Source organism: Lampetra fluviatilis, chromosome 5 (assembly GCF_964198595.1).
Source record: "Lampetra fluviatilis chromosome 5, kcLamFluv1.1, whole genome shotgun sequence".
Lineage (NCBI taxonomy): Eukaryota > Metazoa > Chordata > Hyperoartia > Petromyzontiformes > Petromyzontidae > Lampetra > Lampetra fluviatilis.
In genome coordinates, this window is record NC_136279.1 from 20,149,051 (window position 1) to 20,166,599 (window position 17,549).

Sequence of the window (17,549 nt, forward strand, 5' to 3'; positions counted from 1 at the left end):
TGGGTGTGTGTGGGGGGCGCCGCTGCGACGTAACACCGGCTGGCCGACGGTGGACGCCTGTTAAATAGACAGACGACACCTCAAACATTTCGTGAGGTTGTTGCAGTGGTGACGACGGGAGGCGCCGGTGACGCCAGCGCCAGGAGCTCTTGCGCTGAAAGTGACACCCCGCGCGCGCGAGCGCTGATTGTCGCATGGGCGCAAAGTTCTGTGCCGGACAATCGAGAGAGCTTCGGGGAACGAGGAAGGGAGGACATTGATTTGTCAATTTTTTTGTCTCTCGGACCAAACGTTTTTTTTTCCATTAAAAAAAAATGGGAAACCTCTTTTCCGCGGTCGGGATTAAAGGCCTCTTAAGTGTGCGGGGAGGATGCGCCGAGGAGGCCGCCACGCTAAGCTGTTCAGGGCCTCCTGCTGCCTTCCCGGGGAGACACGCGGATGTGCTGTCCCACCATTCACGTGCGCGTTTCATCGATTAATTGTCCATAATCCGGACACTCTTATCCTTGCCTGAACGCCACTCTTCAGTGCGCGAGCACAACCGCTCCGCCCCCTCCCCTCCCACCGCAGCAGCACTTCTGCTTAACGGCAAAAAGATGCTTTGTCCGTCATTTAGAAAATCACTGTAATTTTTGCTTTTGTTCGCAAGTGCCTGACCATCGAGTTTAAGTTACCTGCGCAGCTGTCACGTGTTGTTCTTTTTTTCGTGAGAGGGCTGTGCGTGTGACAACCATGTTTGAGGTTAAATCTTTTCAGCTAAGTTTATTTCCATTGAACCAAGTGAGAACTCACGAGACGAGGATCGTCCCATTTGTAAGAGCGACCCCGGGGTTTAAGTTTACGCTTTCGTTCCAATACAGTTCCCTCGGCTAATATATGACCCAAAATAAACTTAGTAATTTTTTTGCGAACAGAAAAAAAATCAAATCCCCAACGCGTTTCAAATAGTTTAATCCGCACCAAACGACTATATCGGCACGTTTTTTCCTCTCGGTCTTTAACGAGCAAAAAAGCACAATCTGCTTTTTCTTTTTTTTTAATCTCGGTGGATTTCGAGCGTGCTCGCTACGAGGGGGCCCGGGATCGCAGCAGACGAACGCAAATTAGAAACGGTCAGAGCGGTCAGCCCTGGGCGTCTCGTGTTCTCGAGGCAGCGGTGCTCGCTGACCCACCGCGATATCCTGAGGGGGCTCCCGTTTATTTCCACTGTCACAGCGGCGTTTCCCCAGAGCGAGCGCCGCGTCTGCCGCTTGCCCTGTCGCTCGCCTTGAGATTCCTCCGCCTGGCGCCTCTGAGTCGTCCTCGCTCTCTCTCTCTGAGTCGTCCTCGTTATCTCTCTGAGTCGTCCTCGCTCTCTCTCTCTGAGTCGTCCTCACTCTCTGAGTCGTCCTCGCTCTCTCTCTCTGAGTCGTCCTCACTCTCTGAGTCGTCCTCTCTCTCTAAGTCGTCCTCTCTCTCTGACTTGTCCTCGCTCTCTCTCTCTCTGAGTCGTCCTCTCTCTCTGAGTCGTCCTCTCTTTCTGACTCGTCCTCTCTCTCTGAGTCGTCCTCTCTCTCTGACTCGTCCTCGTTTGTCGAGTCGTCCTCTCTCTCTGAGTCGTCCTCTCTCTCTGAGTCGTCCTCGTTTTTCGAGTCGTCCTCTCTCTCTGACTCGTCCTCGTTCTTCGAGTCGTCCTCTCTCTCTGAGTCATCGCTCTCTCTCTGAGTCGTCCTCTTTTTGAGTCATTGCTCTCTCTCTGAGTCGTCCTCGCTCTCTCTCTGAGTCTTCCTCTCTCTCTGAGTCGTCCTCTCTCTCTGAGTCGTCCTCTCTCTCCGAGTCGTCTTCGCTCTCTCTCTAAGTCGTCCTCGCTCTCTCTCTGAGTCGTCCCCTCTCTCTGAGTCATCGCTCTCTCTCTCTGAGTCTTCCTTGCTCTCTCTCTCTCTGAGTCGTCCTCTCTCTGAGTCGTCCTCTCTCCCTCCCTCCCTTTGAGTTGTTTGTGAATGCTTTGAGTGAATGCGTGATCTATGGGCGTTTTCCGTTTTTCTCCTTTGAAATGCAATGTTTTTTTTAAATGTGAATTTATAAAAATACGTCTTATTCATTCGAGGAAGCTTCGGTGAGTGTCTCAATAGCTCTTCTTTTAGGAGGGTCCGCTGTTACGATGCCTAACCATTTTTGATGATAGTTCTGTCCCTCGCCGTGACGTTTTCTTACACATGGTGAGAGATGACAAGCTTAACTCTAAACTCGAGTAGATTTATGGTGGATAGATGGAGTCGCTTCACTTCGCGATTGATTTAACATCATGATTTACCGCAGCAAACATCGTCTTTGGTGGTAACGTTTTTTTGTCGCAGAAAAAGTTCAAAGTCTCAGGGATAATAAGCATAATACGACAGAGATAAGAAACTCCTAAGCACACTTTGCAGCTAAAGTTTCCCTCGTTCAGAATTCTGCAGAATTATTCGTGAGTTGGTATAATGGGTTTCAAACATTTCATTATCTTTCCTCTTTGAGCAGGTTTCTCTCAGTTTTCAAACATTTCATTGTGTTGACTCTTTACAAAGGTATCTATATCTTTGCACAATGCAGAGTCAGCGTGTGCTGTGACACCTGGGTGGATTTACAGCATCAGCACTTAAATGCAGTGTGAAAGGTGAACAATGAACGATTGCAGCCCGCTGTATGGAAATTCAACGTGGTTCTTCACAGAAATGACAAAAAAATATCTAAAGTCCCCAAGTATCGATATGTCCATATGAACCCTTGGCAGTGCCACGTATCTATTGGCCATCTTCAGGTGGAAATTTCACATTTCTATGGCGACAATTAGTCTCAAACAAAATCCTCCGTTCATCTCTCTTCACCAAGTGGCGTAACCTTACGAGGTGATTCTTGTTTTAGCTATCTTGGACAGATGATGATGTGGCCAGGTTGGCCCTGGCTGGGATTTCAACTTCATGTATTTATAATTATGAACCCTGCGGCTCTACCAACTGAAATATGACCCAGATGATATATTTTCTACGGGGGTTGGAGGGGTGGCACAATGGTATGCACACTCCGCTTCGAACTCGATGAGTTCAACTCCCGGATTACAGCTAACACCAGTAGCGAGTGCATTCTAACCGGGACCTGGCCTCCTTCCCAGCAAACCTTTACCTACCCGTACTCCTGCAGCACAATGATACAAGCCCCCTGACTGATACGGTGTGCAACGGCGTTCATCTAGGAGTAGATACGACTTAAGAGCCGTACATTATTTATTCGGCATTATTCCTAAATTGTTGAGGATCGTGAAAATTCAAACGTTGCCTGCGTTTTCGACGAAGGCAGCATGTTCGGTCCCAGGTTTTTCTTGACCCCCCCCCCCCCCGAGATGCGCGCAGAGATGGACACGTGGAACGTTCGGCTACGTTGAAGATGAGCGCTTATCGTTCCGAGGGCATTGTCACGGGCGAATAGAGCAATTCCGAGATGCAAGCGTTGTACAGTGTGGCGTCGTCGCCAGGGCTGGAATATTGAGCCTCACCCGCGCAAAGCAAACAAGGAGCCAATTGGCGAAACCTTAAAACGATCGCGTTAAATGAGTTGGACACCGTCCAGTCACTTTAACTTTTTAATGTAAACGAAAAGTGATGACTCTGTTGATGGCGGATTTTTTTTTTACAACCATTAGATTTGGACCTTGGCCATGCAATCACCTTGTTTTCGGTTCGCGTTTTTTATGCCATCCCGCGGAAAAATAATCTTTTAAACGCTCCTGCGAAAATGTGAATTTTGAGAATAGTGGTGTAGGAAATGCCTCTTTATTGGGTAATGTGCCAAAGAATGGCAAGTCTGCTTGAAAAGAAAGCAAAGCAAAGTAAGAGACCAAGTTGTGACTTAAACAAAAACATTTTTGCTGCCAAAATTATCAGGGCATTAATATAATGCCGACAAAAATATACGCGTTTGTCAAGAGTCTTGCTGACAGGCCTTCATCGAAGTTGAACAACTGTATTTTTGTTTCTGACTATCACGTTAATTATTGTTGTTATTATTTCTTGTCATTCATTCGAAGTGGAATGAACGTCAATATGAGGGCCAAATCAGCAATGGTAAATAAAGCGAACATTTACCTAGAAAAGCGTATTTTTCTGTAGAGCCCTTTTTTCGGGGTGTTTGGCCAATCCCTTTTTCTTTCTAAGTTGGCGTGTCAGAACGAACGTGACACGCCTAGAGAAACCCATAACCATCAAGGGGAGAAAACATTACATCGAGGTCAACAATTGCCTTTCTGTTATAACTGCTCATTGCCCTGTAGACTCCATCTCTACATGGTCCACCAACCCTGTCTTAAAGAAACACCAACACGTCGCATTCTAAGTGGAGTTGCGTCACCGTGGCCAATGACGTTGTTTTCCACCGCACCTCGCCAATACTTTTCCTTTACCCAGGAAACCCTTGCCGAGGCTCGAAACGATTTCCTTGTCTTCGAGACGTTTAGCCAGCTCCACTGGAGTGGCAGCCAAGGGAGAGAACGCTCCCAAGAGGGCAATCCACTTGGAGATGGAGCTACGAAATAATGCCCGCGTTGTAGGAGCTCGGCGTATTGTTTTATGACAGGGCCGTGAGAGAAGTCGACGCCTTGGGGAGGCCTTCATCACCAGCAGAGGAATGATCATGGCTTGATGATGGCTTAGGCTCACGGACAAGCCGAAACCTATCTCGTGCAAACATTAGAAGTACGCTACATAATTGTGGTGTGTGTGTGCGTGCGTGCGATTCAAGTCTACATTACGCCCTGTGGACGACTGCTGCTCACGTTCTGAAGGGCCGTGGTGATGTATAAACTTCAAAGGGTCGCATTTTTACGTGTGCGCTCGCATTTAACTTAAGAGTGAAATCCCCATTGTCTGTTCAGGGACAGGATCTCGCTTCACCAGTTTAAAGAGAGAGGGGGGGGAGGTTAGGGGGTTTGTAGTTTTGTAGCCATAAGGGTTAAGAGTATGGGCGCGGATCGGTGGAGAGGGGGTATGACACGTGCCTTGTCTTCAGGCGCATTCTCTGTGGTTTGTAAACGTCGTAAACAATTAAAATCTCATCGGGTTTACTCTAAACATATTTTGACGACAACGATGATGGCGATAATGATACAAGTGATGATTATCTACGTTACCTAGTAAGGCCCACTGAGCTACATAGCTCTTTTTCAGAAGCGACTTGGCTACAAATGATAGCCGAATGAGAAGTGGCTTATCAAGTCGTAGCCAAATCCTATAAACGCATGTTTCTAAATGTGGAGGGCAAAACTGGAGGACTCAGAGAAAAATCTGCACGACCATGGGGAGACATGCAAACTCCATACATACAGGCGTTTGTATGTTAACCTTCTTTTGCACCATACGTAACCAACTGCGCTAATTGGAGGTGCTAATCAGAGGCGTGAGGGTCGGGATTGAACCCACGAGTCCCTGTATACCAGGCGAGGTAGTTAACATCCTGCCCCCGCGACGCCCCCATGATGACGATGTGTCCATCCGTTTGCGTGGCACCAGGGTCACGACCCCGGCAGGAGGACGCTCTCCCGCGCATCACGGAGCACCCGTCGGACCTGATCGTGCTGCGCGGCGAGCCGGCCACTCTCAACTGCAAGGCGGAGGGGCGCCCGGCGCCCACCGTCGAGTGGTACAAGGATGGCGAGCGCGTGGAAATAGGCAAGGATGACCACCGCACGCTGCTGCACACCGGCTCGCTCTTCTTCCTGCGAGTGCAGCACACGCGGCGCACCAAGACGGACGAGGGCAGCTACGTGTGCGTCGCGCGCAACTACCTGGGCGAGGCCGTGAGCCGCAACGCGTCGCTCCACATTGCAAGTGAGTCCCGCGGACCTGCGGCAGGTTCTTCTTTGGGGGTCGGCGTGCGCGGGGATCGCGGGTTTGCTCTTCCGCTGCAGGCGCTGGGGAGGCGAGCGTCAGCGCGGGGGCGACGTGAGCGACTGGTACGACGTCGATGCTGGTGCGCAGATCGCGCGCAGAACGACAACGTCGTGAACTCAGGTCACCCGCGCCTCCGATTAGCACGGTTGGGGCTACGCGCGGTGTGAAAGAGGTTCAACTTGCATACGTTCAATACGTACGTACACCCGATTCAGAGCACAGTGCGGTGTCCAACGTGCCGCAAAACTCCCCCAATAATACCTCTACGTGCGCATGTGGAAAATAATTGATGAGTGTGTACACGATCGAAAGGGTGCATTGTGAGACTGAGGGTAGATTGTCATCGATGAAGCGCGGTTGTCTTCGCATGGCCAACAGGAACAGTGTCAGCTGCGTTGACTCGAGGTAGGGCGTTAGCTACAGACGGCTATGTACAGGTCTGGACTGACTTGGGAAGGACTATGTTATCTCTCTGAAAATCTCGTGTGTTGCTCTGGCAACTGGATGATGTCATGCATCTCCGCTCAATGGGTGTTGGAGTAACTGGAGGTTGAGTTTTTTTTTTATCTCGGGGAGATCATTCACGCCAGTGGCCAACACACACGCGATGCTGATTTGGGTTCCGAAGCAGCTCGGGTGGCGGGCTCTGTGTTTGTTGTCCCGTGTCTGTATCGGGGGTTAAATTAACTCCACTTTGTCGCGTTTTCATCACCTGGGTCTTTATTGTCCAGGAGAAGAAAATCCCTAGCGTAAACGCAGCTGCGTCAACATTACAGTGGGGCGGAACGGGGACCTCACTGAATCATTTTTTTGTTATATCATATGTCGTCGAAGTTATCTCGCGCAGACTGAGTGGGCTGGCCACGGCAGAGGTGCGATTACGAGCAATGCGGAAATGAATGCTTTGCAGGTGAACCCATGTGGTCCACTTGTTGGGGTTGTGTCGTGGGTGGTGGTGATGGTGGAAGAGGATGCATTTAAATTTCGATTTAAAGCTTTCGTGACTGCAGGGATTCATCTTCTTCATTCTTTCGGTAAAGTCACGTAGAAGGGAAATAATGAAATAATAAAAATAAACATAATAAAATAATTCTCACGACGTTTCGGCCACAACGCAAGGAGGACGGCTGCTTGCGTTGTGGCCGAAACGTCGTGAGAATTATTTTATAACGTTTTATTTTTATTATTTTATTATTTCCCTTCTACGTGACTTTACCGAAAGAACCAAGAAGAGGATGCATTTAGTTCAGCATCTGTGTGTGGAGCGAATCTCTTGAGCCGGGCGCAGGAGCAGCACCGTGCCGCTCACATGGCTCCGATTCGCTTCACGGGCCGGAGCCGCGGGTCGGCGATGGGCTCGCGAGAACCACCCCCACCCCTACCCCCGGGGCCGCCCGCCCGCCTGTGAAGTTAGCCGTCCCCCAAATTTTACGCGTAACTTGACAAGTCGCGTTTCGCCAACGTCCAGCCCGTGTCTCCAGTAACGTGAAACTTCCCACGGCTCCCCCCCCCCACCCCCCGGTGGGCACGGGTGAGCTGGGGGGTGGGGCAGTTGGAGGGGGCAAGAGTTGGGGGGGTCAGGGTCCTGGGTCTCTGGCAGCGTCTGCATCCCCACGTCATGTCGAGCCTCACCCTGCAAGGTTACTGGCCGTCGTCGCTGACGAGATTAGCGTGTGCGTGCGCGCGTGCTCATTAAGCGCTCAGGTTCCTCTTTGATACGTGACAGTCGCTCTGATGTCGAAGCACGGGCTCATTCTCGCCCCCCACCCGCCCGCCCATCCCCACCGCCTCCTTTCACTCGCACACTCCACCTCCTCCCTTTGTCCCAAAATCAAAGGCACGAACCTACAGCAGGTATTTCCTGTTGCTTTCATCGAGATAGCGGGGCACCGAAAACCGTGATGTTCCCGCAGCCGTCTCATCTTTCTCACCATAGGGCCCGGCCGTTTTTCACGGAAGGTGAAGGTGGAAGGGAGGACACGCGTGTGAGATGCGTGTGTCCTCACACACACACACACACCTGCCTGCCCGCCCGCCTGCCCGCCCGCCTGCCCACCCGCCCTTGGTAATGACAAGCTGCCAGTTAAAAAAAACTTTTAATCCATTGTTTGCTGTCAGCCGGTGTCTGAGGCATGCGATCTAAAATCATAATAATAAGCATAATAACGATGGAAAGAAAAAGGAACATAACCATAGGGTTCGCCGGTGCGAAGGCGCCTCGGGCAAAGCGCCGCGCCCAATGTGGCGCGGCGCTGCGACGGTGGAGCCGCACGTGACCTGGCAGAGGCGCTCGTCGTCGCGGCGGCTGACGAAGCGGCGCGTTCATTCGCGACAATCTTTCGGTGTTTAGCCTTTGCCTGCCGGATTTTTAATCCCAGCGTTAAGAGGATCACCAGTGGGTTATCCGTTACGCCCCGCTTTAATGCACGAAATTTTTCTATAAATAAGGCGAAATAACAGGGCCCACGCTTGAATATTTTGCGGGCCACAACTGCCACTTAAATCGACAAAACGGGAGGGTTTTTTTTTCGTGTTGTTTCTTCCTCCCATTCTCGTGTTGGCGTTCACTCTTTGCGCTTGCTCTGCACTGGAGCCGTAAACGTCTTCTCCGGCGACAAAAATTCAGAGCGAATGAAGGAAAAAAAAGCGTGAGCCTCCGAACCGGAGGCAGGGTAAATGGAGAACGTTTCATGGGACGCGAGGACTTGAGCGTGGGGAGAGGAAGGAGCCTCCCCGCACACTCTTCCTGCTTTGCCGCCCGCGTGCTCGCTGCACCGATTAGCCGTGCCGTTTTTTTTTATTGTACAAATGGTTTAAGGGTCACCACAACATGCCGTGCCTGCTAATTCACTTCTCTCTAGTGGTGTGAGTCGTGGCTCGTTGGGGGCGGGGGTGTCCAATAAGGCGAAATTAAAAAGCAAAGAAAAACATTTTTCTTTTCTTTTAGAGTCTTATTTTTATATTTTAAAAGGCCTGGAGACTGAGCCGCTTGATTGATCAGGACTGGGCCGATCTTTATCTCAGAGATCAGCATGTCGATTGCGTCTCTCCCATGCCTCTTGTTAACGACCTACTTTACCCAAGGCAGGGTAGGAGACGAAAATGATCGGTGGTGGCGGCTGCAGTGGCGGCGGCCGTGCGGGCGGGCGAATTGCTCGGCAGGGTTTGGCCTCCCCGTGTTGGTTTTTCTCAGGGGTGAAGAAACCGCAGATGTCATTGTTTTGCTGCACAGGAGGAGCCTGTGCTTCCTGCGTTCGCAAGCGGTGTCGGCCAGTTGCACGATCACGCGCGACGCCTTCTTCTGAGCCCCGCCGCGCGAGTGCGTGCAAGTCCTCATTCTTTCCTGCGCCTCTCTTTGTTAAACGTTTTCGTTTTAGTGCTTTTCTTTTTGTTGCACTCTACACGTTTGTGTTTGCGGTATGAAGTGCAGCATGCGCTGCTTGAGCGAGTAGCGACCGGCGGGCGGGCGGGCGGGCGGGTGGGCCGGAAGGTAAAACGTGTGGTTGTTTTTTTCCCTGGACGTTTCATGGGTGGCCAGACGTCGTGAAGACAGGGCGGCATGAAAGACGCGCACTTGGGGATGACGACCGAGACATGGGAGGATCGCTTGATCTCACTTTGAATTTGTAAAAAAAAAAAACTCACACACGAACGGTTGCTCGGGTCAGAAAAGTTGGGTGACTGGTCGGAGCGGAAAACGTTTCCTTCGTAATCCTAACAAGTCGAGGATTATCTTAGCAAGAGCAGACTGGAAGTACAGGCAAAACCAAGGTAACTTTACCACCATCATTGTTAAAATCGACTGTCTTATGAACTGGGAACGTTGCAGTTGGGTAAGGCCTTGCTTCGCAAACCTTTATTAAAAGCTTAAAAGGCACAGCCCTGCAATTTCTTTATCATGCCACAGCTGGCAGACGGGCCTCCATTAGAGGGAGTTGCAGAGGGAGGGCCTGTAGAGAAGCCATTTTAGCCGACCCTTCCATGCCGCCGTACATCTTGAAAGAGGTGGGAGTTCCCACACTTTACCCCACCGCACACGGCATGCCGATCGACTGATTGTGGTGGACCCATTTATTCTGGTGGGCGCACAGAGGTGGCGGGCGGGGGGGGGATTAAGAAACTGTCGTGGCGTGTCGACTGCTGTGCTTGGGAGGTCGATCCGGCGACCTCTGCGTTGCAAGTGCAGAGTGTGAACCAATGGCACTGGGGTGGCACCTTAGACTTCCTTTTATAAATTGAGGCCTACATGATCGCCTCAGGTTTCGCTCAGCAGGTCTCTCTCCGTGTTTGAGCGGAAAAATGCAAGAGACACGAGACAGCGGCGGTGGCGGCGGTGTGCATCATTACATCCTCTGCTTCCACACCGCTGACCTTTTTGTTTGTCCGTTAGTGGAAAGTATTCCTGAATGCATCCTTTTAGTTTTTTTTGCACGACACGGTTTTTACGGAAGTCGATAGACGATGGGCAAGGAAGGAGTTGTTTCGTCCAGCGTTGCCGAGGCTGGGTTTTGAGATCATGGTTGCCGCGGTGGTCTCCTTCACTCGGCTTTCCGATAAGAAGAGAAATAACTAAACTTCCTCGAATAAAAAAAATTGCCCTCGTTTTATCCTGCGTGAGCTCCGTCAGCCTCGCGTTTTTCATCTTCCCTCCCCCCCTCTCTAACGGACGCTTAATGGCGTCATGTGCTGAAGATGAATGCGTTGTTTTTAAAGCCGCCGTCCTCATTACAGCTGCCCGTAATTGGATGGAGCCATCGTGCATAGCTCATTTTGACTCGGGAGCATTTTCACCTACATCCGTATTCCACCGAAGGTAAAGCGCGCGTCCATTTGTCGTCCTATTTGCGAGCGGGATGCATGTTGCTCAGACACACGTACGCATCTTTAGCCACCTTGTACATTTTTCGTAGATATTTTTAAAAAAAAATTTTATTTGGACAAGCAAACTCATGTTCGACGAACAGAGCAAATTGGAAACCCGCGGTAGGTGCTGCACAATCCTCCTCCTCTCGCTGGAGGAGCGTGGGGCCATGCAGGCGTCGAGCATCTGGGCGCATTCGGTCCTGAGCCTGACTTTATCTGATATGTTCCCTGGACTGAGCGAATTTTTTTTTCACGTTTTCTTTTTTTTTTCTAACAACATTCTTCGCATGGATCCGTCGACTGGCAGCGTGTAACTCAACCTGAGTGGAGACGAGGGGAGGAGGATGGTGGTGGTGGTGGTGGGGGCGGGGTGGTGGTGGTGGTGTTTTGGGGTCGAGAGGGTAGGAGAGGGGATAGTGGGAGAGGCGGAGGCAGCGGTTGCGGGAGTTGAAACCTCGCTCGTTCCAGCGGGGAGGATAATGTCCCCCCATCTTTCTTCTCCCCGTCTCCACTCCCCGTGTCCCGCACCCCCCTTCAACCTGTCCCCCCACCCTCGCCTCCGTCTATGCATGCACCCCCTCCCGTACTCCCACCCCCCCCCACCAGAAGTTTCCCCCGATTGCCCCCCACCCATGCACGCACGCAAAACTACCCCAAAACGCCCCGCCGCACTATCTGACATGCATGGTTGGCAGACAAAGCGCGGTGGATGAAAGAGGGTTTTTTTCACTCCAAGCTGTCCCGACTCTGGATGGATTGGGGGGGGGGGGGCACGTTGACGATCTCTCCGTGGTGGTGGCAGCGTGACCGGCCTGCTCCCAGGAGCTCGTGCAAGAGGTGCGTGTGCTGCGTTTGCCAATACGTCCAGTGCACAGCCAAAAAAAAACCGTGCGTCTCCTAACAGGGAGTGGAGGTGGAGAGGGAGTAGGAGGGGGGGGGAATAAAAAAGATTTGTGATGCTGGAAACAATTTCTGTCTCTCCCACTCATTCTCCCATCCCCCCCCCCAATTCAGTTTGGTGTGTGTTTTGTTTTACGTTTTGTTTTGCTTTGCAGTCTGGCTTTGCAAAGAATGCGCAGGTTGTTTAGACGCAACTCGGGACCACCACGCAGCTCCGGGGGGGGGGGGGGGACCATATCCGTGAGTTTATTTTTTCGGCGCTGTGTTGCTAGGTGACCCGGATCGATCTCGCACCTTTCAATTTACAGCGTAAACCGCTGCTGACCCCGCTGCCCCTATTTTCACACTCCAGCGAACCTGGCAGTACCAAGGCGTTTATTATTATTATTGTAAAAAAAAATCTCGGTACCTCCCATTTAAAGCGCGATCATCCCATCCGAGCGCATTACCGCGGCCGCTAAGGCGGTGGGGACGGCCGCCCACGGCGACAGGTGAGGGCGGCTGGAGCTTTAGCCAGGAATGGTTTGCATCCGTGCGTGCATCCGTGCGTCTGTCCATGCTCGCGTGCGCTCTCGGTGAAGCCTCCGGCCCCCCCCCCCCCCCCCCGGGCCAAACAGCGAGGAGGTGCCGAGGCGGTGCCGCCCTACCCTTGGCTGCTGCTCGGCTGTCTGCGTCCCGTACCCACTCCTCTCTTGCTCCTTGCGGCCGGCCGCTTCCCGCTTTGTTTTCAGCGCTGCCCGACGACGTGTTCCCACCGGACGATAATTCATTGCCCCCCCCCCCGGCCACCCTCCTGCCTTGCAGCGGAGATCCATGCCGAATCGAGCCCTTAATCACTACGCTAGAAGTCTTTATTTTACTTTAAAGGATAAGGGCAGCTCAGCACTTTGAATTGTAATGACTGCACCAGTACGAAACCGGCCCAAAAGAAATGTATACAAATATAACGCGCAGCACACAACAACAACAACAACAAAATTGACGCCGTAAACAAAAATACCACCGTGTTTTTGTCTTCTTCTTCTCGGTTTGAATCGATCTCCTGCCGAGTTCACAAGTGCAGGCTGCCTTTTGAGCTCGGCGATGGAGGAATGCGCCCCCGCTGCTGCCTGACATCGCCCACCCCCCCTCCTACACCCCCCCTCCTACACCCCCCCCCTCTCCCCTTGCCATCATGGTCATTGCGCAACCTCCGCGCATCGCGTGTGACGAGCGAACGAACGCCCGCCTCGGCGCAGACGGCTACATTCAATCGGAGGGCACGTCGAGCAGCACCACGTGACGATGCCGCCGCCGCCGCAGCAGCAGCTGCTGATGCTGCTGCGGCTACGCCGTTTTGTTGGCCGCTCTGAATTTCGGTAACGTGATGTGAGTGACTTGCGGTGCCCGGGTTGACTGAGCCGAGCCGGGGCTCTGCTGGGCGAGGCGAGGCAGAGGGGGGGGGGCGCTTGGGCGTCGTGCCAACATCCGACCGTGGCTCCTCCGTCACGAGCTTCCTCGCAACTCAGCGGGAGGCAGATGCCGTTAAGTTGGCACAATGAAATACACAGCTAAACCTTATCAGCGCAGATTACCGAGCGCCGCGGGCTTCAGGAACCGTGCCGGCTTTTGATCAGGCATGGGAAGAATTGGATGTTTCTTATATTACAGCCTCATTGCCTTTCAGAAGACAGAGGCAGCGGCAGATGCATGTGGAATTCCTGCACGGCGAGGATACACCTGGCGTTTGAACCGTTTAATAATAGCGCCTGTTCGTGGGACGAAATGGACCAAAATTGTGGCATTTTGTATAATTGAAGCAACAAGCTCAGGATACATTATTCCTGGCTTCATGTTAATAGATACACGTCGTCTGTACACGGACGCACATGCATTTGGTTACAAACGGTGACTTGCAAAGTTCACAACTTCCTTTTTTTCTCGTTCTGAGAGCGTTTCCTTCTGCTCTCTGGTGGGGCCCATTAACACAAGGAACATCGTAACGAGTTGCCAGATCATTAAAACGTGAAAATGGTCCCGTTCACACGTACGAGCCGCAAGTAATTACATTTTGAATCCAAACCCTAATGAGTCTGTGGATGAGAGCGCACAGTCAGGTGCGTCTGCTCCAATGATGTTTAGCGCGGCACTGACTGCGTGCACTTTAGCCCTCGGAGGCAAATGGTCACGCAGTTCTATTAAACTAAACACCTTGAAGAGAACAGTCATATACAATTATCATCTGTGATTTTTTTTGTGGGACATAAATTAATTTGCTACTGCGTTCTTCCCAACCTGTGTAAAGAGCATTCAAGTTGCAGCCATTATCTGCAGGAGGTAACTCCACATGCACTTTATAGTGGAAGAGGTAACGATCCTGCATATGACGAGCGCTTGCAGTCACACTTTAGACTGCCCATATCAGCTGTGAGCAAGGTTGGATAAGGAACAGGCGTCGGAGCTCCGGGGCTGTGCTGATTGCAGTGGTGGTGGCGGTAATGGGGGCGGTGGCATGCGTGTTGGATTATGGCCCTGGCTCACCACGGATTACAATTAATATCTGGCCAAATGTCATTGACCCAGCTCCAGATAACAAAACCATTAATATGCTGCCTGTCCGGCTCAGATTAACTTGCCTGTCACTCTACCCCAGCTACTGCTATCTTGACTTTGGGACGTAAGATTTCTACACTTGAGTAAATATTTGGACGGGGCTTTGGCTTTGCCAAGCGCTCTTTCATGCGCCGTGTTTGCATCTGATGCCCCGTGATGCCTTCGCTCGCTCGCTCCCCTGCCCTCCCTCCCCTGCCGCTGCCTTCCCACCCTCCCTCCACCCGCAAGCCTGCGCGTTAACCCGAGCGCCCATAAGATCGCTGTCGCCTGCAAAACCATTGGCCCGCGATGGCAAGGGGCGCGAGAGGGATGGTGCAAAAAAGCGGTGCCTACGCTGGGCACTTGCGGTCCAGCCACTTAAATGTGGGTTTGGTGGATTGCCCAGAGGCAGCTACCGTGTGAAGGCTTAGCCACGCACTGGTGTGGATATCTAATGTTAGCCGTTGCCGGGAATGAAACCCAGGACGTTGGGCTCGTTGGCTCACGGTGCTAACGGCGCACCGCCGCCTCGATCATAGTGTGGGAAAGCCAGTTTGATGTAAAAAAAGAAAGAGATTAAAAAAATCTGCAGTCACTCGATAGATCTAATGGCAAAGAGGAAGCTTATTCCAAAGTGATGGAGAATAAGTGAAGGAGGGATGGAGGGGAAGAGAAGCCCCGTGCTCCAGATTTCTCCCACGTGCAGAAATACTCAACAGAGGAATTAGCCCAACGTCCTGAAACACAGCCCCCTCCTCATCGAGCAGCGTCTTGAGTCTCGGTGATGCTTTCCTTTGTAAAACAAAGGCAAAAGGAACGTTGTATTACCGACGCGGGTTGTGCAAGCTAAAGAAAAGAGAAGCGAAAATGAAATAAAGGCGATTGTTTCCGCAAAGCTTATCACTTCGTGCGGCAGGCAGGCATGAGAATACGGTAACGCGACACCGGGATTGCGAGTGGAGGACCTTTAAAAAAAAACACAGACGACAGAAAAATTACGGAATCTCTTTCAATGTTTGTGGCTCGTGTAACAAGTGAGAAACAACGACGATGGAGGGGTGGGGGGGCCCACCGTGTGGGCTGGGGTAGGGTCCCTGGAGGCTCCCCTTGTGATTTTTTTTCTTACGCCTCCCCCACACCACCAACCCCTCCTCCTCCCCCCAATAATACCACCCTCAACCCAGCCTCCCCGCAGCTCAACAACGTGCAGCCTCTCTCACTGCCACCCACCTCCAAACAAAATAATCGTGTGTGTGTGTGTCCCACCTACCTACTTTTGCTGTTATCTCCATGCCCTCCCTGCCAATGCTTTGGTTCGGTTTCAGCCTAATCCTGGGTGCCACAAACAAACCGCTCCATCACACAATCTACCGCCCGTCCTCCACCAACACCAACACCGACAAGTCTGTAGCCGTCTCTTTGAAAGAGATTGGTCGGTTATTAAATAGCGATATGCTTTTACGAGTGAATACCAGGCACTGGAATAGGTGACCGTGGAAATGATAGAGGTCGCTTTTAAATTAATTATTGTCCAGGACAAATACATATTCTGATTCTGAATGAATCCCGGTGAGGGTAGTTTTGTGGTCACTTTAATAAATCTATTTCAAAATAACAATGAAATGATTAACGATATAATTTTTTTATATTTAGAAAAGCCTCAGATTTGTGAAGCTCTGGTGTCTGACCAATTCCACGTATACGAGGACATCACTCAAAGCTCCGTATAGATGGATTCAAGAATTCCATTGCTGTATGGCCACCTCCCTGGAAACACCGCTCAAGCCTATACCACCTGGTATTCAAAGAAGCAAGTGGTTGATTCAGACATGATGACTCAAGTGCTTTTGCAGATTTCCTCCTCGCCTTGTGTCCTCCACCTCTTCCCACTTCCTTCCCATCGCTCGTCTCTCACTACCATCTCCCCACTAACCCAGGGGGCTCCCATCACCCATCGCCATCATCACCACCTTTACCCGCCCTCCTCAATCCTCACTTCGTCCTCCGTCGACCCCACCATACCGCCCCCCACCCCCAAACCACCCCCTGGTCTGGACGTCCTCTCTCTCTCTCTTGTCCATCGCGCTCCGCATCTCCGCTTTCCTTCCCCACGGCTCTCGACGCCGTGGCCATCAGGCTCTGTCGGCGGTGTCGCCGCGCTGCCGCTGCTGCTGCCGCCGGCGGTGGCGGTGACGGTGGCGGCGGCTCGGCGCGGTTGTCGCTGCTTTCAGCAGGGAGAAACGTGAACCCGTCTGCTCCTCTCTCTCTCTCTCCCCTCTCTCACCGCCGCCGCCGCTGTCACCACTGCCGCCAAGCAAAACAGGAGCGCGGGGAGCGGTGGACATTGTGCGTCGTTTTCCTGACTCACTCACCCCCTCCTCCACCCCCCGTGCACCTCCTCCGCTGGGGATCTCTTCAAGGGGACTTTTGCCCCCCCCTTCCCGGTCGCACTCTGTCCGTCTGAAGTTGGAGTCGCAAGCGCTGCGAACGAAATTGCCGCAGATTGTGTTTTGGCGGTGGCGTCTAAGGCCACTGGCCCCCCCCCCCCCAAAAGAGTCTGTTTTAAGAGTGGAAAAATAAATGCCGTAATAATTTGGCTTCTGTTTAAAAATAGCGGCAGTAATGACAGTTATTTACCCGGGAAAGTCTCACCGAGTCCTACAACGCTTCAGAAGGGTCCTCTGCCGCATTTGACCAATTCCCATTAATGAGCATTTGCCTTCCTGTGGGAGGAAACCGCGGAACGTGGAGGAAACCCACCCACCTCAACGACCAGAGGGTGACACTCAGTGCTGCTATCTGCTGGTCACGCCACGTTGCTCCGCGCCTACAGCGCCTGGCAAAGCCCTTGGTGGTCACCCATCCAAAGTGCAAAACGGCCTGAAACCTCGCCAAACTCATCTCGGGCTTCGCTTGCGAAATAAACTCCTTAAAAAAGTTATTTTTTAAACAACGGTGTTATTAACAACTTCGTTAAACTCACGGTCGAGAAGTACGTCGATGATGCGGCGCCTGCTCCCACATCAACGCTGACTTGAATTCATTAATCACTTACGTAACTTGTTCACATGGAGCAGACGCGCCTGAGACACATGGCGCCTGCTTCTTGGGCGAGGCGATTCGAGAATTTAGGGACTACGGCGTTTTTTACCTACACAAATACATATAAATAATACGGCGTCCATACAAAATGTAAATTGCTTTAAAGTAGCGAATTAATTGATTAATTGATGCCGACTTTGATACAGGCATGCATTGTCACCGGATCTGAGTACGTGTGCCAAAATGTGGAATTGATTGGACAGCGGGAAGTGG

The 17,549-nt window shown here is 51.9% G+C and overlaps 1 protein-coding gene across 1 annotated transcript in view; it reads left to right on the top strand.

The window, feature by feature from the left end:
• LOC144932748 (roundabout homolog 1-like) overlaps window positions 1–17,549 on the top strand; it is a 159,215-nt gene that overhangs the window by 14,460 nt on the left and 127,206 nt on the right. Inside the window, exon 2 of the mRNA XM_078857151.1 lies at window positions 5,520–5,837. Within this exon, the coding sequence (XP_078713277.1) occupies window positions 5,520–5,837 (318 nt within the window). The remainder of the gene's footprint in view (window positions 1–5,519; window positions 5,838–17,549) is intronic.